This window comes from Coffea arabica, chromosome 5c (assembly GCF_036785885.1).
Source record: "Coffea arabica cultivar ET-39 chromosome 5c, Coffea Arabica ET-39 HiFi, whole genome shotgun sequence".
Classification (NCBI taxonomy): Eukaryota; Viridiplantae; Streptophyta; class Magnoliopsida; order Gentianales; family Rubiaceae; genus Coffea; species Coffea arabica.
The window spans coordinates 43,478,504-43,504,866 of NC_092319.1; the positions used below are offsets into that span (position 1 = coordinate 43,478,504).

Sequence of the window (26,363 nt, forward strand, 5' to 3'; positions counted from 1 at the left end):
TGGCAAAGGCACTAGAATGGCTTCGTAAAGATTAAAGAGCTTCTTCTTGAAGAACGTTTGATGAAGATCCTAACTATATATGCTCAAAACGATAAGCATGGTGTTGACTAGGGTAAATGGATAGATTCAGAGAGTTTCAGCCAATTGGATGCTCTTGTGAGAGATAATTACTAAACAATTTCAACATGATCATAATTAAATGAGGGAAAAAGTCAAATCCATGAGTATATAAGGGAAAAGTATATACAGTACAGGAGTTATATTTGTTAACACAAAAAACCCCCCTTTAACTTAGTCAGATAATCAAGGTGCTTTATCCATTTGTGACTTGTACCCTATGTCCTAAGTGATTCTTGTCCTTTTGCACCAGCCAAAAGTTGATGAAAAATGATTGGATTGGTGGCTTTTAGATGTGGTTTCGGACATTCGAAAAGTTGCTAATATTTAATCATATGGACAGCAAATCTTAGGGCAAGAGAAATAAAAATAACGAAAGAAAGATGGCAGGAATTCATTTTCTGCAAGCAGGGATGTGGAATAGGGATTGTGATTGTTGTTGCCAGGGGGATAGTGGAAGAGAAAACAAATATTAGTGACATCTACGCATATCTTGCCAATGCTAGGTAAACAATTGCAGGAGGGCTGTGACAATTAAGCTTAATCATAGAGATCTCAAATCCTCGATCTGATTTATAAATTAATGAATTTTTTAATGAGTAATAAATGTTTTTGAGGCCCTTGATGGATCACTTTCAATCATATAATAAGCAGCAAAGATCCATGCTAGGCATGGATCAATACTTTATCAAAAGGCTTAGTTGGGAAATTATTCATGTATGACACACATACAGTACAACAGATAGAATAAAATTGAAAAAAAAAAAAGAAGAAAAACAAAGGTGAAGCACCATTCTAAAGATAACAATGATCCATGTGACTATAAGTCATATACAATGTCCTAAACAATTTGGCATTGATGTTTAACCAACATATTTGCACTAATTTTGGGTCTTTTCTTACAATGGAATGAATTTATAAAGGGAGAAAATAAGTGTAATATGAATTTATGAGAGTGATCTTTATTCAATACGAACTTAGAGGCGCTAGATTTAAATTTGCGTACCTTAAATTTCATCCCTCACCTGCTAAACATAAAAAAAAAGAAAAAAAAAGTGTAATGTAGTATTACCTATTTGTGCAATTATTGTTCAACCATGCAAAATGTTTAAACCAACCAGTATCAAGTTTTTTTGTGCATATCTACCTGCAAAATATTGGTGAGAAATTACCTGACCCAAAAAAAAAAAACAAAAATGAAATCATTGTAGGCTAGGCCCAGCCCAGTTACTATTCCCTGTAAGTGGCTCCCAACTAGGGTAGGACCACAAAACAAAAAGCAACCTACAATTCTCATCTGTTATCAACGCGCCACCATGGACGCGTTGGTCAACCAAAAATCTTCCCACCCCATTCCTTACTGGACCCATCATCTAACAATCTCAACCGTCAAATTCTCACCCGGTTGTACCGCAGCAGAACTCCCAACCGTTAGATAAGCGTTTAAATATCACGCTCCCCATCAGCGCGTGAAATTCCTCGTCCACTCCCCTCACCCAGCTCTCTCACTGTCCTTCTTGGCTTCTTCTTTCTCAACTCACCCAGATTTCTTCCCCAGGATCATAGTTAGGAAAGAGTGTGAGGATTCATACTCAAACTGTCTGTGATAGTGTGTGAAAAGAGAGATCTCGAGAAAAAGGTATGGCTTCTGTTCCTAATTTAACTTTTGGGAAAACCCCTCAAGGATTTCCCTGTAGTTATTGTTTATGTGTATGTGTAAAAGGGTTTGATTTAACTTTAGCAGTGTAGAGGACCCAAAAATAGAATTTGGGTTCTTGTGAAATGGGGGTAATTGTATTTTAAGATTGTAGAGAACCAAAGTATAGAAACAGGGTTTGTTGTAAAATTGTGGGCTTTTGTGTTTATGCATGCAGCAGCTAATTTCGAGGTAAAAGATTGAATTTTTCCCGGTGAAGAAGGTGAAGCTTGGGATTTATGTGTGTGAGTTGTGTTTATGCATGTGCTTTTTGTATGTAGATTAGTTGAAAAAGATTAAATTTCTAGGGTTTTGGGAGGTGGATAAATGGCTTCTGGAACAACAGTTGGTGGTGGAGACGGAGAAAAAGAAGGGTCTAAAGAGAAGCAGAGGTGGGCTGAAGAGAGCAAGGTGTATAAAAGGAAGTCTGTCAAGGGGTTAAAGGATAGTAGTGACAAGAACAACAGTTATGGTGCCCAGCTGGGGCAAAGTCAAACTGGGAAACCTGGGAGTGAAGATGGGAATCTGTTGGAAGAACCTGTGTTTGGTGTGGCGTCCGGTGACTCATCGAGTCGTCCACTGGGAGATCGTGAAGTGTCTGGGGGAAATGGGATGGGGAAAGGTGGGTTTCTGAGGCAAGAAAATAAGGTCACCATCAATTTGGCGATGAAGTCGAAAAGGGAGGCACGGGAGCTGAGGAAAAGGCTCGAGAGCGAGTTGGACGAGATTAGGAGATTGGTGAAAAAGATTGAAGGGCAGGAGGGGAAAAAGAGCAGTAAAGCTGGACGTGGTGTTGATAATGGTGGGAAGTTGAAACGGGTCCATTCCGAGGTGGATTCTGTTGGAACGCCTCGCATTTCCAAGCCTTTGCATCAGTTGAGCGTATCAGTGTTGGAGAACAGCAATGACAATGGGGATAAAGAGAAACGGACGCCTAAGGCAAATAAATTCTACAAGAATACAGACTTTTTGCTTGCAAAGGATAAGTTTCCTTCTGCAGAAGGCAACAAGAAGTCTAAATCTGGTGCTGGGAAGAAAGCTGGAGGGGGTGAATCAGGACATGGGTTTGTTTCAGGGAAGTTTTCTAATCAAATGTTGAAGAATTGTAGCTCTTTGCTTGATCGATTGATGAAGCATAAGCATGGATGGGTGTTCAACAAACCTGTTGATACTGTGCATCTTGGTTTGCACGATTACTTTGACATTATTAAGAATCCAATGGATTTGGGTACTGTAAAAGCTAGGCTTAGCAATAACGGGTATAAATCTCCTAAGGAGTTTGCAGAGGATGTGAGACTTACATTTCAAAATGCTATGACATATAACCCTAAGGGGCAAGATGTTCACGTGATGGCTGAGGAGCTATTAAAGAATTTTCAGGACAAATGGGCTGCTATTGAGGCGGAATATATGCATGAGATGATGCATGGCCCGGATTCTGAAGTGGGTTTACCGACTCCTAAATCTAAGAAAGCTCCTCCAGCAGTAATGGAACCTCCTGAAATGAGGACTTTAAGCAGGTCAAAGTTTATTAGCAATCCTGTTGATCCCAAAACCAAAACCATGATTTCTGCTGGTTCAGGGAGAACTGCAGCCCCAAAAAAGCCAAAGGCAAAAGAGCCCAATAAAAGGGAAATGACATACGACGAAAAACAAAAACTTAGCACAAATTTGCAGAGTTTGCCTTCTGAAAAGCTTGAAAATGTTGTGCAGATTATAAAGAAGAGGAACCCTTCTCTGTGCCAAAATGAGGATGAGATTGAAGTTGACATTGACAGTGTTGATACTGAAACTCTTTGGGAGCTGGATAGATTTGTAACAAACTTCAAGAAGAGTCTGAGCAAGAACAAACGAAAAGCTGAGCTTGCCAATCAAGGAAAGGGAGAAGCAGCCCGGAGTGTTCCAGAAAAGGTAAGCTATTGAAATTTCTATTTGATGCCTTTCTGTTGTTAATTTCGGTGGTTATAGGCACTTAGCTTCCGTTTTCTGCAGGACCTTGCCCCAGCTGCAGCAGAAACTCTGAAAGAAAGGAAGATGGGTAAGCTATCTGAGCTCAAGTCTCCTTTGCTCTTGAAATAACGGCAAACTTGGTTTTCAAACATAGTGAAGTTAAATGTGTTTTCTGAACAGAAGCTAAGAAAAATTATTCATCTCAAACTGAAGTGGAAAAGAAGAGAGATAATGCAAGTCGATCAACTAACTCAAGCGGCTCGAACGCGGACTCGGGATCTTCCTCAGGGGGTATTGCTAATTCTTACTTTGTATTTTCTGTCTGGAGATTCATGATTACAAACTTATCTCCAAAGTGAGAGAATGTTACTGAATTGTCTTCTCACTTTACATTTTTTGGCAGACTCTGATAGTGGAAGTGCTTCAGATGGATCCGATGCATGACATTGAACTAGGAATTAGAGTTACTTGTCAATGTAAGATAAGTTTCTTTGTGGATTTATTTATTTGTCATTTCATGGATCGTGGAATTGAATCTGCTTTTATTGATTTCTCTTGTTTCCTTGCTCATATTTAATTAATTTTCTGTTATTTATCGAAGCACGAACCTGTTGTTGTTTATGTTAGCCTTTTCTTTAATGTTTCTAATTCTCTTTGTGAATTTTGCGTGTTGTTCACTTTTATGGTTGCTGGCTTTACTTGAGTTTAACTTAAAACTTAAGAATGCTCATTAAGATCTAGATATGATAGTTAAGCATGTAAAAAGTGCACTTGTAAACAATAAATGTCTTAATTGCTTTATAATTTCCAAATTACTGGGAAGTTTGTAGATCATGAGAAAAGATGATTGTGCTCTTTTGCTCTATTCAGCAATGCATGGTAGTTAAACTTTTTTTTTTTTCGGAGCATATATTGAGCGCATCGAATTTGTCTATCTACAATTTGAAAGTGGCATTTTCCTAGACAATAATACTGCAGTATCTTGTTTATGCTTTAGAAGCTGCTGTTGACACTCCCCAAATGTTGATAATTCTGGAGTGCCTGTAAAGCTGTCAAAGATTGAGGGAAGAGGATAGAGATTTCATTAAATTCTTTGTGAGTGGATATTAACACAAGTGTGAGATATGACTTATCAAACAAATTATTGTGACTTGTACAGTTTTTGCTTTAAGAGGAAGTGCTGGTCATTGTTAAACAGTCTGCATGACTTTACGTGTGAAATGACTTTCCTTAACTAGTTAAATGAAAAGAGGGAAAGGTAGGAATATGCAAAACTTAAGCATGAATGCAAGTGTAACAAACTAGAGTTCAGCTAAATATAGATATGTAGGTTTGTGGTATAATGATGGAAGCTTTATTAAATTTACTTCCTTTGTTGGCTCCAACACTGTGGCACTTCTTTTACATTTTTTAAACTGGGAAGTTAGTTATGGAGGCTGTAGAGATCAACATAAGTCCGTTGTTCCTTGAGCTTTATAATGGTCGATCAGCATTTTCGGTATATATCATCTTTCTATCTTAGTATCTTCCATAAGCGCTCAAAGAATCCCAAATGTTTAATCAACATATACACCATGTGGCTGCAAGCGCTTATTTGAGTGCTCTCCTTTAGCTTTAAGATAGCACGAGCTTGTGAACTAAACCAGTGATCAAGGTGCAGTGATATTTATGAGCATCAGATCTAACAGGTGTAGGAAACACTCTATTATCAAGCTATCAAGCATTCAGCTTTTTCTTATTCTTTCTGTACTAGAGTGTTGGTAAGAACTTGTACCTACTGTTAGGAATTATCTATACTACATTAGTTTCCATGTTTGTAATGCCTACTTTCGCAAAAGTCATCTTAGGTGAAAGTAGTGCAGTTAGAACGTAATACCTGTAGGTCGAGTAATTTGGTCCTCTCTGTCTCTCTCTCACACACACAAAGCACACACTTTTCTTTTTTATTGTTTCTCTTTCTGTTTTGATTGTCATGGTTATGGCGAATGCCTGAATGTTAATTTGAAGTTTGGCTCGTTTTTGTCTTCAATAATTCCAACAGGATTGTGGCCTGATTGATGCTGCTATTCCTTTTCAGGTCTCATTTTGTTTTAACGAAGAATCGTGCTTAAGTCTAATATTCATGTTTCTACCATCTTGCCTAGATTTATTGTTACAAACCTGTGGCCGAGCTTGACTGCATATCGATCTCCTCTTGAAACAATGGTCTCCATCGACAGTAAGGTGTTTTAGGTGACGGTTTTAGCAACAGATGTTTCTGGACAACCTGGAGAATGATGCAGATGCTTCTTTATTGTACATTGTTGTAGCTTTTGTACATAGCTAACTACTGCTGGCCAGTTTTCTGTGTATTTGTCTGGTGGTTTACAGCAGCGTTGGATAAAACATTTCGCAGTTAATTGCAATTGCATGTATGTATTAGTAATAGCGGTATGCTGTCGATGACCTAAGAGGCATTCTTTGTGTAAAGTCTTGTTCTTGGTCGTGGATCTTTCTCGATAGTTAATTACATATTGCCCTTAGCTTACTGCTTTTGCTATGAACACTCCTATAATTGCTCGTTTCTTGCTAACTCAAATCTAAATTTTGGCGTTCCCTAGATTGAGTGGTACCAAAACTAAGGGTAATCATTAAGTTTTGTTCATGATATTCCGGGTTTGCTTCCTTAAACCCCATCTGTCAGTCCCTCATCCCCTCCATTGTGCGGGAAAATAATGGAAAGCCCCCAAATCCAGAATGGTGGACATTGCAACAAGCTATCCTGCGTTTCCACCTTGAATTCTCCAGCTGTTTGTGTCCCTAGAGCTTAGTTTATCGCTGCTCATTATGTGGTATTTGCAATATTATTTACACTTACCATAACCCTTAAAACTTCTTTAATTGAAATAAAACTTAGTACCATACCAATTTGTCAAGTAATAATCACGAGTATTGCTAGAAAAAGCGACAAAAATATATACTCCTTTCGTCCTACTTTGATAGTCCTGTTTTTTTTTTTTTTTTTTTTTTTACACAATTTAAGAAAAAGTAGTTAACTTTGTTGGAAAAGTAAATTTGGATTGCTATTTTTCTAAAATACTCTCACATTAAATATGGTATAACTTCAACTTTCATTAAATGGGGTAGGTTTATAGTAACAACTACTTACATTGAATAAGGATATTTTAGAAAAATTAAAATACAACTATATTCTTCAATTGGAAAGTGGGTTATAATTTGGGACAGATGAAAAAGAGATACAGAACTATCAAAGTGGAACGGAGGGAGTATAAAGTTATACTAATACATTTCTCTTGGTACATAGTACTCCCTCCGTCCCATTGTTGTTGTCATAGTTCACCTTTTTTCATGTCCCAAAATTTGAGTCACACTATAATTTTTTTCTCTAACATTCCATTTGTAGCCTCAAAAGAGACATTGATAAAATAAAAAACAAGTATAATGGAACTCACAAAAGCAATAAATAGACATCCAAAAAAAAGGTGCGTGGACAGCACCAAAAATTTTGATGGCCATAAATAGGCGCGTGCTTGGCAACCGTATGAAAAAGAGCTTACATTTTACATGGACCCACAGATTCTTTTCACATCACCATAGACAGCAATTAAGATTTGATATCGGTCAAAGGGGTACGATTGGAAAAAAATGTCTCACATTCAAATTGATTGAACTGTGCATAATAAGTTAGAATCTCCAAAAACGTCCCTTATTTTGGGACAGAGGGAGTATTTCGTATTATAATTCATTACTCAATATTGTCTATTAAACTTAGTACATCATGTTTCATAATCTAAATCATTATTCAACATTCACAACTATTGTATACATCCTATTGTATTATCAATCATCATGCAATATTTACAATGCATAAACTATGTCATGGGGTTTAATTACGAGAATTAGCTTAGACATGATTATGCCACCAAGATCGATCTCTGAGTTGCGGCGAGGTGACTTGAATTTCCCCATTTCTTGATTACAGCAACCCATGGCTCGCAATTCTTTGAATTGCTGTTCCTCTTATTCTACGCGCGCACCTTGCCCGGTCGATCTTCGTCATGGCCCGCAAATTGCATCCTGTAACAGCGCTTGCCTACTATTCCCTCCCAGTACCCTCCTCAGTCCTCACTGCCTTATTTGAAGGAAATGCATCCGCTAAAACATAGAACCATGCTCGCCACTACATTAAAATGCACATTTTGGTCAAACACTTTCCCAACACACAACCCTTTTAATCCAAGAAAGCCTTTTTCTGCTTCTGCTGTAAAGTATCCCAACCAAGAAGAAACGCCTGCACAAAAGCCAGCACAAATAGTACACTGGTCCGGTCTTGACAACTGGAGAAGTAGCCCTCTTAATCACAACCGTTTCTGGGGAGCCAATGGCCCACAAACACCCCCGATACAACCATCATTCTCGAATTCTGGAGAAACCGGCGACAGTGGTTCAATTTCATGTTCTATTGACTGGGGCTGTTGCTCTTCTTTAGCAGAGATGGGGGCTGTGGTGCTATCTACAGCTGACCCTCTTCAAAAATCAAAGCTTTCCCACTTGGCTTACTCCAGATGGTGCCAGGAGAGCCTTCCTGTTGGAGTCTGTGAGGCACCCTCTAAGCCTGCTCGTCCCCAGAATCCGCAACTGGTTTGTTTTCTGAGAGTCCTTTTGGCCATTTTGGTTACGGAGACATTAAAAATTTGATCTTTTTGTTGGAGTTTAAGAGTTAATGTGAGGAATAGCAGATATGTTTGTGTATGATAGTCATGTTCTTGATTGAATTGGTGGGATTGGAGTTGGAGTTTGTGCTTCTGCTTAGATGGTAATCCATGTGTTTGATGAATTTGGTATGCTGGAGAGTTTAGGAATTGTCTTTATTGAAGCTTAGTTTCCTCTTAGAGAATTGGCAATGTAAAAACAAAACAATATTATTATGGCAGCTGCATGAAATGCTCTCGCTGTTAATAATTGACACCACTCTCTTTGGGTTTGTTTTAATTTAGTAACTCTACTGTTTATTAGTGTGACAAGCTGAGTACACTGTCTGCTCTTAGGACTGGTTTACTGTATGAGAATGCAGGTATCTCCAAAGGAGATTCCATCCCCAAAACACTCTGGTTTGCCTCTTAATGCATATATGCTGCATAATCTAGCTCACGTGGAACTAAATGCGATTGATTTGGCTTGGGACACCGTTGTTCGCTTTTCTCCTCATTGTGAGCATCTTGGAGAGGGATTTTTTGCTGACTTTGCTCATGTGGCTGATGATGAAAGTCGACATTTTGCTTGGTGTTTACAGAGATTAGAAGAGCTTGGATTTAGGTTGGTATGGTATTTTTGTTTTTTGTGATAATTGTCTTTGTTCATATAGTGACTAACAGCCTCTATCGTTCTTCTTCTTCTTTTTTTCTTTTTTTTTTTCGCCCCGGGCAGCTATGGGGATATGCCAGCTCATAATTTGCTCTGGAGGGAGTGTGATAAAACATCAGATAATGTTGCTGCACGTCTGGCTGCAATTCCACTTGTCCAGGTACTCTGTTGGATGTATCTTTTGCATCTTTAGTATCATTTGAAATTCAGATGCTTATGGGATTATGATTTTCCAAAATTATTTCCGATGTCCATAACAGCTGTACCTGAATCTATTTCTCTTCTTTCAGAGTGTTCTATGAAGAAAGTCTCATACTGGATAATATTAAATGCCAAGACATGTTTAATGCTGCCTAACTGTAAGAAAGTTGTCGGGTTCCTAACACAAAAAGGCTATCTAATATGGTCATTATGTCCTTACCAGAGAAGTTTCCCTTCCCCAGCAGAAGCCTTAGGTGGCTGTGAAACTAGCTGCATATTATTGCCCTAGGTCCACTCAACTATTAGAAGAGCACTAGGGCCCCTGAAAGAGCTACTATTTAATCCCAAACTGCTCCCGACTCAGCAGTGAGGTAGAGATGAATTGGGATGGAGGAGCAATACCCTACCCTTTTTTTTTAGCGGATTTCTAAATTGACAGTTGAAACAAAAAAAAGCAAGCTGATTGACTCAAGTAGGACTAGTTCCACATGGCATGATTCCATATTGATTCCAACGAAGAGAAATTTTCCCAGTTAGATATGCAGTTAGGATAACGAATGGTTCACATCTTCTGTTCTGATGTTCTAGGAGGCCAGAGGACTTGATGCTGGGCCTCGGCTTGTGCAGAAAATGGTTGGATTTGGTGATCTTAGGACTTCAAATATTGTGGCTAAGATTGCCGATGAAGAACTTGCGCATGTTGCAGTTGGTCTTTATTGGTTTCTTTCAGTTTGCCGGAAGATGGGTCGTGCGCCTTGCTCTACTTTTAAAGGTCTAACACGGTTACACTTAATTTAAGCAGACCTGTTGCAAGTCTTTCTCTAAATATTGTGTTACTTATGTGGCAGTCTTGCTGGAAGAGTACAATGTAGAGATAAAAGGACCCTTCAATTACTCAGCTCGAGATGAAGTTGGAATTCCTCGAGATTGGTAAGTGTAGGAAAATTTCCCTTCATTGAATCCAATTAACTTAATGGGAAGCAGAACAAATAATTTTACTTGGTGTACAGGTATGATCCTTCATTTTCAAGACAAGGAGATGGGAAAGACGGGCTTTCTGAGGTATTTAATTTGAAGCTTCAATCTTTATCAGAAACTGAAAATGCATCTATTTGAAGCATATGCTTACCTTTCTAAGTTTGTTCATCGAAACCGCCTGCAGGTTTACGATAGGTTAGCATGCATAATTTCTATGGAACAAGAAAACTCAAAGATGGACGCGTCTCGTGGATGAATCTTACGTTAAGAAGCTGTATATAATCCAACTTCATGAATGTCAAACCTCATGTGGAACAACAAAAACTTCCATTGCCCTTCTTACTGGATGGTGATTATCAATCTTCTCTAGGAAAGCTGCCCTGCAAGGTCATTGGCCTGGTTGTGATGAATTATCTTGGCTTGTTAGTGTTTTATAATTCCTGGTCCAGGATTCCCATGATAGCACCAGCACAACTCCAATCAAAGACATCCTTGCAGGTTCCCTTCTCTTGGGGTTCTTTTACGTTAATCAGGGATAGAAGATACTTCGGAGCTACAATTCGCTATATAGTACTCGTCCTATGATATTCCTCTTAGCTGAAGTTAGCAATTGATGTTCTGTTATCTCAACACTTTCATCTCCAGAACAAAAGATGGACAGGAATTATTCCACAAACAAGTCAAGGAAGTGGAAAGGAAAACTTTTTTCTATTTGTTTTTCCAGCAAAGAAGGAAGAGACACCTGAGTGCGTCTACGTCACATTATGCTTGTCAATCTGGAAAGTAAATCTCTTGCCAACGAAGAAATTAGCATCTAGAACCTAATTCTTGATTCACGTGTCCCCCAACAAATACTCCTCATTAGATTACGTATTGAAAATTGCATTAAACCCATCAATTATCACAGCCTGATTGCTTACTATGTTTAGTATAGGATGACACTTTATAGCTACGTGTCCTATTATTACCATACTCAAAGAAGAAAAGAAGAGAGAGTTTTCTAGAGGGGACCGACCTTTGGGAGGCATAAATCTCACAAGAATCAAGAATTCAACATCCAAAGAAAAATCCCAGAACATCAAGAAGTGAAGAAAACATCACAAAGAAATGTGCTGTGGAGATGGAGATTGTAGGCCTTTGGCCTTCCTATTAAGCCTGCCCTTCGCCTTTCTTGCTCTCCTCGTCTCTCTTGTGGGCGTCATCATTTGGATTGTCGGGTACGGACATTTGACTCATTTTTCTTCTTTTCTTTGCAAATTTCACGGCTGCTGCGTCGTTTTCTTGACTTTATTTTGTCAATCATGTTTTGATTCTCTCTTCTTTTTTTTTTTCTCTCCCTTTCTTGAATTTTATTGATTGGTGTAGTATACTGTTGAGCATCATATGCCCATGTTGCCTGTGCGTGACTGTGCTAGTGGAGATGGCCCTGCAATTGATCAAAGCCCCCATCCACGTTATGGAGTGGTTCACCTCTCAGATTCCCTGCTAGATTAATTCTTCTCCCTCTTTTTGTAACTTCACTTCATCTTTTTCACATCTTTGTTAGGAAATTGTAGACCCTGTTTTGTCTTCCTCTGCATCTCTTGTCGTTATTGAATCATTTACTTCATCCTAGTTGCTATTTCTAATCCTTCTATCTCATGCTTATCAATTTCTTTGCTTTTTTGCTGGGGAAAATACTCATGAAGAGAGAGGAGACAACATTTGAAAGTAGAAAGAAGGATTTTCGAACATATGAACTGCACTGAACCTTATGAGATTCTTGAACATAAGAAACCACGTATCAAAGAGGATTACATACAACAGTTAACAGAATTGAACATCTGAACTGCACCCAAATTTCCTTCGCCACAAAACATAAGCAAACATGATGAAAAAAAAAACAGCATCATTGGAAGGCCTTTCATACACAACAGCTTTAACATGCTAATATATGCGAAGCACTAAATCAATTTCAGTCAAGATTGCCCTTTTTGCTCTTCTTTGTGTGATTCATCTTTATCGAAGGTGTGAGTCTGACCAGGCAGGCCCTGTCCGGTGAGAAGATCTGTCGTCGTTTGACCAATTTCTGCTAAAGTTTCGCCAACTGCATGCAGCACTCCACCGCCCTGTCCTTCTTGTCTCGTTTCTTCTTGGATAAACTCCTTTTCTGTTGGTTTGGCTTCTCCTCCCTCTTCCTCGTATTGCTTTTCCTTGGTGATGAATCCACCTTCCTACATATGTTTCAGGGTCAAAAATCAATCAGCAAAAGCCAGCCAAAGAGAAAAAAGGCACGGAGTATAACACAATTCCCACAGCTTTTGCAATTTTCTAGGACAATGCAACATGCAAAATCGCCTAGAAAATACTTTGATACTTGATAGGTGATACCTCAAATGTAAAAATTTGTCTTTTATTAGTGATTCATAAGCACAATTCTTCAGCCAGATATTTGCTTTACCTTTTGTCCTGTGAGCATCATAAATAAGTGGTGCAAACAAATCAATTACTCGTATCTTCATGGTAAAAAATCATAATCAGTCCAATGTGCGAATAATGAAAATTATGTCTCACTGATTTACCTTAACTGGAGTTGATTTCTTCTCCTCTAATTCTCTCTGAGCCTCAGCCTTCTTCCTAGCTGCATGCTCGGCAGCACTTTCTTCAGTTGCGACTACAGCATCTTTGGCAGCAGCCAATTTACTCTCAGTATACCCGACAACTGTCTGTCCTGCACCCGCCACCTTATCCCTGGCCACCCCAGCTACATCAGCCATCACTTTAGTACCCAGAGCAGCCTTTTCTGCCGTGTAATGTGCCGCACCCCAGCCAGCCACGGCCGCCATATCTGTGGCTTCCCCGGCCACCTTTCCCATGTATCCTACTGCAGTTTTGCCGCTTTCCACTGTAATATCCCTAACAACCGCTGTTTGTTCTCCAACGTAACCAGCCGCCTTCTTGGTTGCATCCACAGTAGCATCCTTAGCCTGGACCGCCTTTTCCACTGTAACATCGTTGGCCTCTTGACCCTTTTCAACAGCGGCGTCCTTCAAGGCTTTAGCCTTCTCACTAGCAACTTGAGTTCCACGTTCAACACCTTGCTTGACAGATTCCTTGGCTTGGCCTGCCTTTTCTGCAGCATATTGGGATCCAGTTTGAACTCCTTGCTTCGCTGTTTCCTTGGCTTGCCCTGCCTTCTCAGCGGCATACTCAGATGTTGCACCAGGTTTCTGACATGCCGCTTCCTTTGCCTGCCGCGAACGCTCCTCGGCAGCCCTGATGGCCTCCATGGAATTCTGCTGCGCCTGTTGCCTATACTCGGTTATCTCCTCCAAGGAAGGCATTTCTTTCTCTTTACCTTCCTCTTCGCCCTTCTTCCTTTCGATCCCTTCACCCCTTTCTTCATCTGTGCCTCCACCGGCTTTCACAGCCAGAGACTCAAAATGGGTAGCCATTTTTGGGACCCTGTCTTTCTCTACATCGACTGCTCGCTCATCCGTAACATCTTCCCTTCTCATTTGCTCTGACGACATTGTCAATTCTTGATCAAAAGATGATAGATATCTTTGGAAATTTCTTTTGGAACACAAATGGATTTTATGTAGTAAAAAAAATGCAGTACTAGGATGTATCCTATGCAATGTGACAGTGTGTGAGAATTCGAGACATCAGGAAGTTTGGAAAATGGTTATAAAAACTGAGGCCCAGAGGTGATGGCGGTTTCCAAGGAGATCGATGAAAGAAGAGGAAATGACAGGTGGGCAAAGCTCATGCAATGTAGTGGTGTTGTGGGGTGGTCGCCTGTGTGAGTCAGCAATCGAGTCAAGCAAAGATGTACACGTGTTTTTTTTTTTCAGCAGGAATGATACAACGAATCGGCTATGCTTTTTGAAAAATTGTGTGGATAATTGGAATTTAGAAAAAAGAAGATGTATATGTAAAAATTTCCAAGTTCAAACTTATGTAAATATGACTGCATGAAAATGATTAATAGCGGCAAATATGAAAATGGGTCAACGTGTACACCAAAACGGACCGAGAAATGGATAGTGCTGTTTTGTTTAATATCACAAAGGAAAGCCCAAGTGCCAGCATTCAGCAGGAACATACTATTGATGATTCCCAACAATTTTTTGGCACAAAAACGTTTGGGATGAATTATTTCGAGTCATCATCATGAGTCACGGCATACCCCTGTAATCATACATCGTTTTACAGAAATTCTTACGAATTGTTTATTAATACAATTCTTACATTCATAATGGGATCCAAATACATGATCTTTCCTATACGACAGGCAGCAGAAAAGGTGATTACAGAACTTAATATTTTTTTTTTTTTGGTCAATTACTGAGAGAACTCAGACTTTTAGCATATAAATTGAAATCCCTGAACAACCTTCAAAAGCCGGCAACTTTTGAAGGCGTCCAGAGGACTTATAAACTAACCCCCCATAGTCGATGTGGGATAGAACCTCCACAGGACCTGCTGCTAGAACTTAGTAAATGTAACTATAAATATTAGAACCATTTCCAAGTCAAAATCTGGTTTCCACTCACTGGCCTGGATCCAACTAGACATGGACGGTGTTTCAATTGTGGTTTAATCAAATCCACTTGGATCCTCCTAGATGGCATGAGGCTTGTTGTCCACTTGTTTCATTGAACTAGCCCAAAGTGCTAATGCGTTTATAATTCAAGTTGCAAAGCAGTTGCCAATCAGCCCGTAGTCTAGTGCTGTAGACTAATGGAAGTCCCCAAAGAGAGACTGGTATTCTTTCGAGGGACTGAAGTAATAATCAGTATGTTGAATTGATGAAATTTGGCAGTTTGAAAACATGCATTTCCAACTGAAGTGCCAAAAGAGCTTCAAATTTAAGGTTAACACGTTCGAGTACTAAAGAATGACTTGTCAAAGCCCCTGTGTTGCAAAACTTCCAGTTTAAAAGGCGATATCGATGAATGGTAGAATTTTAACCGCATTAACAGAACAAAAAGATGGAGCAATTCTGACACAAGACAAGAGTATGCTATAGTTGCCTGAAATTGGCCTAAAAATAATCCAATAACATTAAAAATTCTCAAAAAATGAGAACAACTTCTTAGTCAGGCATCCTCTCATGCCAAAAAGCCCCTTTAGTCTCCACTTTACAATTGAAACAATCAAACAGTGATCAAATTATTCCCTTGCATTGCATGAGATAAATAGAATAGAGCCAATTTCTACCCTTAAACAATGGACATTTCTTTCTGTTGATGAACTAAGTATCAGTCAGAGTTCATTCCTGCTACCCCTTTTTTCTGTATCTTCCCCATCAACCAAAAAGAGCTGCATAAAGAAGTTCATTCCAAGTATCAGGCAATCCAGGCAGACACCAATGGCTGCAGTCCAGGCCTTTGTTCTCACTGTAGTATGTTGGATGTGCATCCTTGCGATATTGTGAAAGTGTTGTGATGTCCAATAAATAAACTGGTTTCTTGATTCTGCTCAGCACTTTGTTCAGAATTATTGAAGCCAATGGTGTGCCTGCCGGATACCTTGCACCAAAGTATGGCTGTGTCTCGCCAGCACAGGATCTTGACGGTGCATTCCATTCCCTGCCCCTGAATTCAATTGCAGAGATTAACAACCGCTAAGATTCTGTAGACTAGTTCAAAGGCAAAGTTCTAAAGTGTTAATCTTATTTATGTCAGTATACTGACAATGTACATACACTGTTACGGTGGTTAGATGTTTGATAATTATACAAAATTTAAATTTAGATTAATTGTTAAGTTTTTAACGGCGATACTATATTTACTGTATCAGTGTGTATAAAATTAATTTATTTTTAAACAAAACTTCGAAGGGTTAACTCTTGAAGAATTATTTTTCACGAAAAATAGATATTGCAACTTTTTTTTTTTTCTAATTTGTTCAAGAAGAGACTCTAAACTTTACAACGGGGAGGGAAAAAATAGGCATTGCTACTTGTTAGTGGTGATTTCGTAGTAGCAAAAAAATGGAATGCTAAATTCTTGTCAAACTAAATATATTGGTTCTTCTACAAACAACCATAATGTTTATCTACGAGCCTTTTGGTTTTGATATGTATATGCATAATTTGCGTACTTGGATTTTACAATGAAATTGGAGGAAAATTGCAATAAACTAATCTCAAATTGGGTGAGGAATTGGGAACAGAGAAATTGCTTACAAGTAGTGAGTAGGGGAAATTCCTTGGAAGATGACTTTAGTTTTGGAAGGATCGACGTTCCGGTCGACCCATCTGGCCCATGTTGTCATCCCTATGTAGTAAGCAATCAGACGGTTCATATCTTTCTGAACTTTGACGCCATCTTGTATGTAATCCCATCTGCGTTTGATCATAGGGCACTGAAATCAATTAATACAGCCTAAAATATAAATTGACCATAAAAATTTCAATCATAAAAAATTTATGAAATTGGAGAATTTACGGCTGGGATCTTCCAGTATGGGTCCACCAATGCCAAGAGTTGAAAATTAGAAGGTCCATCCCTCTCCATGCATCTCCATCCCTAATGGAGTCCAGCTTTAGAACTACGCCCTCTTTTTCCTTCACCATATCCACCAGGTATGGGGTGCGATAAAGTAGTATCCTAATATTATAATCCTAATCAAACCAAAAACAAATCACAATTGTTACCACAAGGCCTCCATTTTTCTTTTTTCTTCTTCTTCTTTTTTTTGCTACAAAAGAATACACATGACAACGTCTAAGAGTCATAAAAAGAATCTCAGAATTATTAGTCGAGAAAGTGTAAGTGAAAGATTTCGAGTTCGATTCCTTCACACAGAATAAAATCTACTTGTATGTTCTGGTAAGTCAACCATCTTTGTTACTTTATCTGAGAATTTTGATGGCTACATTTACCTTAAATTAGATCAACAAAATTGCATACAATAATTCTTTAACATTCCATTGATGTTTAACATATTCCTTTTTTCTTTTTTTCTTTTTTTTTTTTTTGGTTCCTTCTATCCAAGAGAGAACACAAACCGTCCGTTAAAGGGGAGAGTGTGCAAAAAAAAAGATTTGATAGTTGAATCAAATACTTTAAAAATCACTTGACTAATGTTCTTATATTGTTCGGAATGTGGTTTTCTTTAGAAAAATTTTTACATTTTGCGTGAACATTATTTTTCAATCTTTTGTTTACGTCGTCACATATATCAAATTCTTACTGAATATTTTTCTATAAAAAAAAAACTTTTAAAAATGACAATCCAAATTAAAGTTAAATCTAAAACATCATAGTAACGACTCAAAACGTTTAACTTTTCAAAAAAGAATTCGAAAAATATTTATCTTCCTAAAGATGACACTACTCGCACCCATTGCCATTCACGAGTTGTTGAAGATAGGATTCACAGTAGGCCAGATGGACGCTTAGAAGAAAGCAAATCGCAGACAGGATGGTCCATGGATTAGCTGTTTGGGACTGTGGGATTTCTTTTTCCCGATTCCGTATTTCAGTTCGTTTCTACCAACATGCGTCCTTGTCCGGCTGTCCCGTCCCTACTTTCTGTTTTTGCCAACAAGGCAATCACGCCATCACTTTGACCAAAAATCACTCCTAAATTCCACAAATAAGGGTAGGTGGTCCGATTTTCTTCATCAATACAACATAATTTATCCACTAATCTCCTATCACAGCCTCCTTAAGCTCTCACTTTTCTTAAATTAAAATAAAGTAAATTATACAAATGTATCGTTGCTGATAAAATATATATATATATATATATATATATATATATACTCCTTCTATACTCGCCTTCATGGACTGATGAATAAAGTCTACCAAGATTGGATAATTTTGTATTATACATTAAATTTCAACTTCTTCACGGATAACTTTTATATACATTGTGAGTGTAAAAATTTTTTTATGCAAGTAGATTTAAATCACACGACACTTAACACAAATTCAAATTTGAAATTCAAATCATGAATACATGACATATATCTAAAACGGTTAGTATAAAAAAAAACATTACACAATCAATATATAAAAAGTCAACCCTTTCTTTATTAGCAAAATTTTCAATTACTGTGCGCCCTTAGAGTACAATATAAGCACACCAAAAAGAAGGAAGGGGCCAAATATGAAATTATGACGTCATCCGACTCCACCCCTTTTGTTTTGTCTAGAATATTTAATTTTTGCAGATAATATATAATATAAGTGGACCATGGCTGTATAGGTGCCCTTTAGTTATAGAAGAGAAGAACCCTACATTACAGCAGCTTTCCATAGTCAAAATTTCATGATAAACCCGGATGGTGATGTCGAAATACAAAATTTGTCAAAATTGACAAGATAAAAAACTTTGCAGAAAACCCAATGATCGATTTTCTATATTTTAGGATTTGAAACATGAAAAAATTTGAATGCGAAATTATAAAAAAGAGACGTTGTAGCATAAAATTGATTGAACAAGTCCAGAATTTATTAGGAAGCAAGCAAATAAGCCAGAATGCCTCTTTCACCAAATTTAATTCTACCAAAGAAGACAACAAAACCCGAATTAATTAATTGATTAGTCATTTTCCAGCAGTCCTCCTCCCCTCTATAAAAAGACAAAAAATCATTAATTATTTTAAAAAATAAGCCAAAAGTCCTTCTCTTTTTTTCTTTTTTCTTGTGGACTACCGCTTCAACTTTATGCGTGGTTTTCTTCCACAATCATAATGACACCCTCATATTCTACCAGATTTTTCAATCAGGCCTCCCTCAATTACTCCTGAAAGATGGTGCATATTACTACTACTAGTATTTTTTACCATCACCATTTTCAAAAAGATTCCTGTTCTTTTTTTGTTTTTTATGTCAAAACACTTACAAGACAAATTGGGACAAATTTACAACATGTAATCATTAGCAAGACTTTTAAATTCTTCTCAGTTTAAGTTCTTTTCACAGAAGTCTCAAATGTTGCAGATGCGTTTCTTTGTCCTCTTCTTTACCATAGCTTTCTCCATGTGAAAGAAAAGGCTAAATGCGTTGAAAGTTTCATGGACATGGACCAATCGACAACTTTGCAAAAAAATTGATTCTTTTCTTCCTCAAAACAACTGGCAATTCACCAAGCACGCCATCACTCCAGAAACTTTCTAGCCAAACAACTATGGAGAAAATGAGAAAGGTATTAACAACTGGCAACTCACCATCGGAATAAAGAAGTCAGCAAAAAGTTTGTGTCCCAAAAATTAATGCCCTGATCTATCCGGTCTCAGGAGCATATGGGGTCCCAATATTTCCTTTACCAACTCGAATTCCATCTTAAAGACGGCAGTGACATTCGGAAACCAAACATTTATTATTATCAATTTACGGAAGAAATCAAGAAACTGACAATAGCCACGAAGGCAATGGCAATTGAATTCAAATCAAGTGCTGAAAAATTGCGACGTGAACTATAAAAATTTGAGTTATACTACTATATTAGGTGCGACATGCCCATTATGTGGTAATATTACGTGATGCACTTAGTGTTAACAAAAATTCATAGCATTAATCTGTCTGAAAAACACTTGCGATTATTATTTGATGACAGATGATTAGTTTTAGTGCATCGCGTGAGCTAGCGAGTATGGTCTTACTAGTAGCCTCTCCGTCAGTCATACTGGCTTAGCTGAGGACATGGTACAGTACGAGCAGAATGGAGAAGAAAATGGTTGTTTGACGGAGCGCAAGTGACAAAATTTGGGGCAGAAATAACAGAAGGGAAGTGTAGTCATGAACATCTATCACTTCACCTTCCAAAAAGCTAGGACAGAGACAGGAGACAGGTGATGCATGCACCAAATCAAGTCATCATTCAACCAATTCAACAGGAAAAGTAGCTCAAAATCTTGAAAACATTAGGCGGTGAACCATCAAGAGATAAGACGCATGAAGAAAGAAACATGGCCGGAGATTAGGACTAAAACTTACCAGAAATGCAATTTCAGAAAGCACCTCTTTCGTTATCAGACTGTACCTAGCCTTCGGCGCCCAAGAGTGAATCATGCAACCCAAAGATGCCCACATGTTGAAACTCAATGAATCGCCAACAAACATGATGTTCTTCCCCCTCCATTTCTCCAAGAAATACAGCCCATTAAACCTGCAAAAAAAAAGTAGCAGAGTTGGAACTCCAATCCCAGACCAGAAGAGAATTCAAGAAACCAAAGTTGAGATTGAAGAGCACTCGTGGAGTTTGTACCTTGGGAGGTTACATGAAAATGGTTGCCACCTGTATTTGAGGTACAACTTGTCAGGCCTCTTGTAGAGGAGACAGTTGAATTCTGTATCAATGAAGGGACATGATGCATAATCATAGAGGGGATATTGAGCATCATATACCCATTTGCCTCTGAAAATGTTGCAACCAGAAGCAAGCATTGTGGCTCCAACTGAACTAGTGGTACTAATATTGGCAGCATTCAAGAAATTGTCGATTTCATCATCAGCTTTTGCTGTTTGACATGAACAAAGAAAGAGTAAAAGTACTGAAGGGATGAACAGAAATCTCATCTTGGATTTCTAGCCCAGCAGATTTGTCGGAGCTAAATAACGAGGTTTTGAGGTAAAGTTTGTCAATGTGTTTCATGTACTATATAGTGTACAACATTATATACTAATATTGTGTGATACTGATGGACTCTGGTTAGAAAGAGAGAGAGAGAGGGAGGGAGGGAGGGAGAGAGAATGATGAGAAAGTATTCCCAGTTGCACATGCCCTTGAAAATTAGATGAACCCCACCTCCCCCAGGCGCCAACAAACAAGTGTCTTTTTTTTTTTTTTTTTCTAATATATATCCATTTGTGAATTGTGAGTTTCTATAAGCAGAATTAAAAAGAATTGTGATTAATCTGATCTTGTTTGGGTTATATGCTGGACTTTAGCCTGTGGGGTTGGTAATTTTTTTTCTTTTTTTTTTTGTTGCATTTGAAATATTTTGAAACCTCATTTGAGTGTTCTTTTTCTTGAAAGAAAAGGATGGCCTTTTTTATAAAGTTCTCTTTGTGTACTTTTCTTGTGTTTGGTAGGTGATTCTAAAACTTTTGGTAAAGGTGGCAATAAACATTATTATTAATTGCATATGCTAAGGTTAATTGTCTCTAGCATCATTATTAATTAAGCTGCACATTTTGTTAATGACTTCCACTCGCAGCTGCCTCTCTTTCTGTTCAAAACCATGGGCTATAATACATAATATTAGATTCTGTTTCCTTCTCTTTCTCACATTTGCTCTTATTAACTACTAGTGGCTTAAGCATTCTTTTTCCCTTGTAAACATTTTAGGAAATGAAAATTTTTGAACAAACTCGACCATTTAACAAATACGGGGTAATAAAGGATCTTTTAAACTTATCTATAATCGATTTATTCATGGCTTTGGGGTACTTTCTAGTTCGACTTTCAATTCTCCTCTTTCCTTTCTTTTCTTTAGTAAGATTTAGAATCTCTCTTTAGATTTCAAAACAATGTACCTGAAAATATTGTCAGAAAAGAAATTTTTTTCCTTGAAATTTGGTAAACGAGGTTTTTTTTCCCTTGAAATTTGGTAAACGATTGAACATCTAATGCAAATAAACAACAAAGTCTCGACCGCCAGATCCAAGCCCAACGAGACTACGGTCATATCCTTTGATCTAGTGCTGATTTAGGTCATGTTTGGATTGTAATTTTTTGGAGTTTTCATAAAAAATGTATGGTAACGATTTGATATATGTGAAGTAAAAAGACGATCAGAAAACGTATTTACGGAAAACGCAGAGATTTTTTAGTGAAAAATTCCTTTCTAAACAAGGCCTTAGACTTTTGCAAAAACTTCAACAAATCAAATGGGGGCCATGATTCAATTTGTTTCTTTTGTTAAAATCAAGTTCCTGGGATAACCGGTGAATAGATAAATCACATGTAAGAAAAGCTCGACATTTTTTCCAACGGTGAGAATTTAATCTTAGTCTATTTTACTCTTTGATCCATCCTAGAAATTGAATAATTACACGCACATTTCCTCTAACGCTTTTGTATCATTGAACTAACCCACATAATATAGAAAATAAAAATAAGCAAAATCATGAGTTTAAAGAGTTTGTTGTGGGAAATTAAAATTTAAGTCTAGAACTAGACGAGGTGTCTTTGTAATTAGGACAAAGCTCAAGGGTGGATAGTAGTAGTGTTAAAAATCCCTGCCGTGCTCGTGCTTCTTCTTCTTCTTTCTTTATCATACATATTAGAACTTTCCGTGTGAATTTTCTTTGCTACCATAATCACATTCGTCCAATTAAAGTAGTGGAGGACACTAGTGACTGTTGATCGAGACCAGGCCACACCACATATTATTATTGTTTGAGTATGATATTACTTTATTTACATGGCAAGATAAAGAAAGATAACAAAAATGAAATTGATGTCTTGGAAGATTGAAAATTCAGCCAATTGAGATCGGCTGACTTCTATCTTATTGAAGTTACAATCAATCCAACATCATGGAACCATCCTCAAGCTTTTCTTTTTCTATTTCTTCTTTTCTTGTCTCTTCTTTTTAATTTTAATCACTCTAGAAGTCTGAATTGGTATTGTGTTTACAATATTGTTGTCATTAGTTAAGTAAGAGTACTTGAAAGATGGATGGAATTAATTGGACAAAAGAGCTGATATGATATGGCAATTTAGGGATGATAGTTTCTTTCTGCCATGTATCCAATAGTTATTTGCTTAGCCATCACTCTTTATTTATCTCCTAACCAACCATCCTGCTATGTGCTCGACACTTGTGAACCTTAATAACTCAAAGGCTTATGATTGGAAATTATTGTGTTTTTTGGTTACGTACTCTGGTTATTTTCTTGCGAAAGTGGATAAAAATGATGAAGTGGCACAACACCTGTAAAATGTAGTATTCAGCTAATCAATTCATGGAGGGGACTGTTTTCAGGCACCGTTTTGGATTGAGGGATAGGGGTTCATTTGTGATTATTATTTGGACAAGAATTCTATTATTATTTTTTTTAATAGAGGAAACTTTCTGGCTAGTGAGGGCAACGGGGGGCGGAATTGGGGCTCCGCCTCAGCTTCTTCTGTGGGGTTAATAAAAATTTGTTATATAATTTTATTATAATTAAATTCTAACAAATAATTAAGTGCTAAAACATCAATACATCATCAAATCATTATCTGTTGTAATTTTATAATTAAAATTCATAAAAATAATCAAACAAAAACTATTTGAATATAATCTAACATGATGAAACAAATACAACTAAAGTAGTCAAGTTTTCACTTTTGAAAAAAATACAATCACTAAGTTATTATTGTATTTTATTTGAAAAAAAAAAGTATTGTTGTGTTAAGTGTAATTGAGGATTTAGTGTAAATGTATTAGTAAATTTAATATAACTAATTAATAATTTCTATTAGTAGACATGTATAATTATTCGCATAATTGATAATATCAATTATATTACATATACCTATATATATTATATAATACTTATAACTAATAATAATATTATTATAAGTTTGAAACTAATTAAATTAAATAATATATATATATTTTAACGGATGGCGGGGCGGGGGTCCTTAATGGAGAGGAAAAAAATTCCCCCCTAACCCCCATCGGCTGCGGGAATCCATCCCAATTGTCATTCATATTTCTAGCAGGCCCTTGAACTATTCACTTTACATGGTTTTGGTCCCTAAATTACAAGTTATCACAAATAAATCCTTAAACGAAAAAATGCTTAGTTCAAGGAGTTCCATCAAATTTGAGTGTTAAATGTAACAGAACTAGGAGCAAAATCAATCAAACAGAAAAACCGACCCATGATTTAGTTAAAAACCTACAATGTTAAGCCAACTGATAACGTGAAATTTAATGGTTTATCATCTTCTTTCATCTTTCACCTTTTCTAGCCTTAATTTGATGAAATAATCAGTCACTAGACTTTTTAGATTGTTTTTGTGGGTTGATTTTTTTTTTGGTCTGTTTTGTCCCTAATTCGGTCACATCTAATGGCCAAAATTGACAAAAATCCTTAAACTAAGCATTCTCTTTTTTTTTTTTGGGTTCAAGGGTTTATTTGTGACAATTTATAGTTGAGAGGCAAAAACCATGCAAAGACAATAGCGCAGGGTTTGTCCGAAAAACTTCCTCTTTTTAATATGTTTTCCAACCAAATTATATTTTGTATACATCACTATCATTACAGCACAAAAGTGTCATAATAACCAATGCAAAAAAAATTTCCAAACAACTTTCAACCCATACATAATATAACAAGGAGCAGTCGTAGACAGAACGTAATGGTGGTACCTTTTGATTTTGAATTTTGGGCAAATTTTGAAGTGTCAATAGGGGTGTCTTTGGGTCTGTCAAGTAACAGTGGAAAATCAAGAAATGAGTACCTAATAGAGTATAAAATTGATTGGTTTTCGACGTGACAGAATTCAATTCAGGAGTCATTGAGTTTTGACATGATGAAAATTGAAGAAGGGGCTCATGTAGTAGGGTCTGCCGTTTGTCCCAAGAATCGATCTTCCCCACAAAAAAATGAAAACTCAGCAGTAGCCATTTGCATGGCGGCATTCCTCCATACTTCTCTTTCGGCGTTCCCTCACCTAGTCAACCTCATGTAATAATTCATAGTGCCGCCAAAGCCGCCTCCCCACCACTTCTTGGTGCTAACACCCTTGCACACACGCATGGTGGGCAATGGCGCACACAATACATATACATACATACATATATATATATATATATATATATATATAACAATATTTGGGGGAATTATTTGAGGTGGATTTTGAAATAAAATGCTAGTTAAATATTACTTGTTCTGAAATTTTTATAGAAAGGAAAGTGCAAAAAGAGGAAAGATGTAGGGAGAAGCGAAAAGGGACTAAAAATGGTGTGACTCGACTTTTTGTTGTATGGCAAATACGGAAAACCTTTAGTCTAGGATAATTTTTTAACGTAAATCGCTGCACTTGATTTTCCATAAGAAACACTTCTTAATCTATACGTTAATTTAGAGGCTTTCTTAAAGAACAAATAAAATGAATTCCAATCATTCAATTGGTGGCCCCAAAATGGTACTTTTTTTTGTGTGGAATAAAGGAGTCTTGTAACATTGATTAGTTACTTATGAATTGTGGGGGATGGGGTCAAGTTTAGAACCATATGGAAAAAGCCACACTGTCTTGTAGTTTTTTTGTATAGTGCTTCACATGTGGCTTGGTCACTAAGACTATCAACTTGTGAGTTGTGAGGCCTGAAAAAAAAGAACTTTGTATTGAGATCTTGATCAGGGAAATGAGGAACTGAATCCACTTGGGGGTTTGCCCAAAATGAAGATTTTCACCCAAATTTAAGTTTGGCCAGAGTACCAAAGATCACGTTAATGTAATCTACAATTATAGAGAAGTCACGTAGTTTTTAGAACTAGGTATTATAATCTCTGCAATCAACTTTTGAAATTATAGAAAAATTACTGTAGCGATTTGATATATGTGAGATAAAAGATGACTGAAAAATGTGTTCACGGAAAACATAGCAATCTTTCTTTGAAAAATTGCTGTCCAAACATGGCTAACTTGGCAAGCCTAAGAGCAAAATATCTAGTTCTTTAGAACTTGAATTTGAGACATGCACCATTTCTTTTTTACTGTCTACGATTTATTTAAAGCTTTTGTCACATTTGAATGGTGATGACAGATATTGCTTCTAAAGCAAGTAGCTAGGGCAACTTTGGCCACATGTAATTTGTAACATTCATTTGTTGTCTTCTTGCAACGTCAAGTCATCCAGCCATCTTGATCGTAATTGATAGCACCATCTAACATGGTGGATCGGCTAAAACAAGAAATCTTGACTGCAATTGATAGCATCCTATAATAAACGTACAAAACTTACTTTACCAAGTAACGAATGGGGTGTTTTAGAAGCCAAAAGGATAATGGATTAGGTTCCAAGAATCACTTTTTTATCTCTATTTTGTCCCCTCTCACCCTTACTTTCTATCCTCTCCTCTCCCTATTGAAGTTTTTAACTACTTTTTTG

The 26,363-nt window shown here is 37.2% G+C and overlaps 5 protein-coding genes across 14 annotated transcripts; 3 read left to right on the plus strand and 2 right to left on the minus strand.

Moving 5' to 3' along the window:
- Positions 1-1,288: 1,288 nt before the first annotated feature.
- LOC113690584 (transcription factor GTE4) lies at positions 1,289-6,290 on the plus strand. Of its 10 annotated transcripts, none has more exons than XR_003448464.2 (6): positions 1,290-3,724; positions 3,806-3,851; positions 3,944-4,054; positions 4,167-4,239; positions 4,761-4,858; positions 5,841-6,290. XR_003448464.2 is itself a non-coding variant. In XM_072051032.1 (6 exons), the coding sequence occupies exons 2-5, from the start codon at positions 2,141-2,143 to the stop codon at positions 4,205-4,207; spliced, it is 1,782 nt and encodes a 593-aa protein (XP_071907133.1). In that variant the 5' UTR covers positions 1,290-1,756; positions 2,095-2,140; the 3' UTR covers positions 4,208-4,239; positions 5,841-6,290. The 10 variants fall into 10 exon arrangements, 6 of the variants coding, with proteins under 6 accessions (XP_027064363.1, XP_071907133.1, XP_027064361.1 ...); XR_003448466.2 differs by having other exon boundaries at positions 5,908-6,290; XR_003448465.2 differs by having other exon boundaries at positions 4,764-4,858.
- Positions 6,291-7,690: 1,400 nt separating this feature from the next.
- On the plus strand, positions 7,691-11,920 carry LOC113689247 (uncharacterized). The gene is made up of 8 exons (XM_027207047.2): positions 7,691-8,404; positions 8,838-9,079; positions 9,191-9,287; positions 9,917-10,100; positions 10,177-10,258; positions 10,339-10,390; positions 10,491-11,523; positions 11,672-11,920. Exons 1-7 carry the CDS (start codon positions 7,910-7,912, stop codon positions 10,560-10,562), a joined length of 1,224 nt encoding a protein of 407 aa, XP_027062848.1. The 5' UTR covers positions 7,691-7,909; the 3' UTR covers positions 10,563-11,523; positions 11,672-11,920.
- Positions 11,414-11,920, plus strand: LOC113689250 (signaling peptide TAXIMIN 1-like). The gene is made up of 2 exons (XM_027207050.2): positions 11,414-11,523; positions 11,672-11,920. Exons 1-2 carry the CDS (start codon positions 11,414-11,416, stop codon positions 11,793-11,795), a joined length of 234 nt encoding a protein of 77 aa, XP_027062851.1. The 3' UTR covers positions 11,796-11,920.
- A 109-nt stretch (positions 11,921-12,029) lies between these two features.
- On the minus strand, positions 12,030-14,041 carry LOC113689248 (uncharacterized). Its single transcript, XM_027207048.2, has 2 exons — positions 12,868-14,041; positions 12,030-12,519 (listed from the first exon to the last, which is right to left on the minus strand). The coding sequence occupies exons 1-2, from the start codon at positions 13,816-13,818 to the stop codon at positions 12,265-12,267; spliced, it is 1,206 nt and encodes a 401-aa protein (XP_027062849.2). The 5' UTR covers positions 13,819-14,041; the 3' UTR covers positions 12,030-12,264.
- Positions 14,042-15,312: 1,271 nt separating this feature from the next.
- LOC113690269 (protein trichome birefringence-like 39) lies at positions 15,313-20,955 on the minus strand. The gene is made up of 5 exons (XM_027208106.2): positions 20,516-20,955; positions 20,245-20,416; positions 16,744-16,919; positions 16,482-16,640; positions 15,313-15,888 (listed from the first exon to the last, which is right to left on the minus strand). The coding sequence occupies exons 1-5, from the start codon at positions 20,824-20,826 to the stop codon at positions 15,600-15,602; spliced, it is 1,107 nt and encodes a 368-aa protein (XP_027063907.2). The 5' UTR covers positions 20,827-20,955; the 3' UTR covers positions 15,313-15,599.
- Between the last annotated feature and the right edge of the window lie 5,408 nt (positions 20,956-26,363).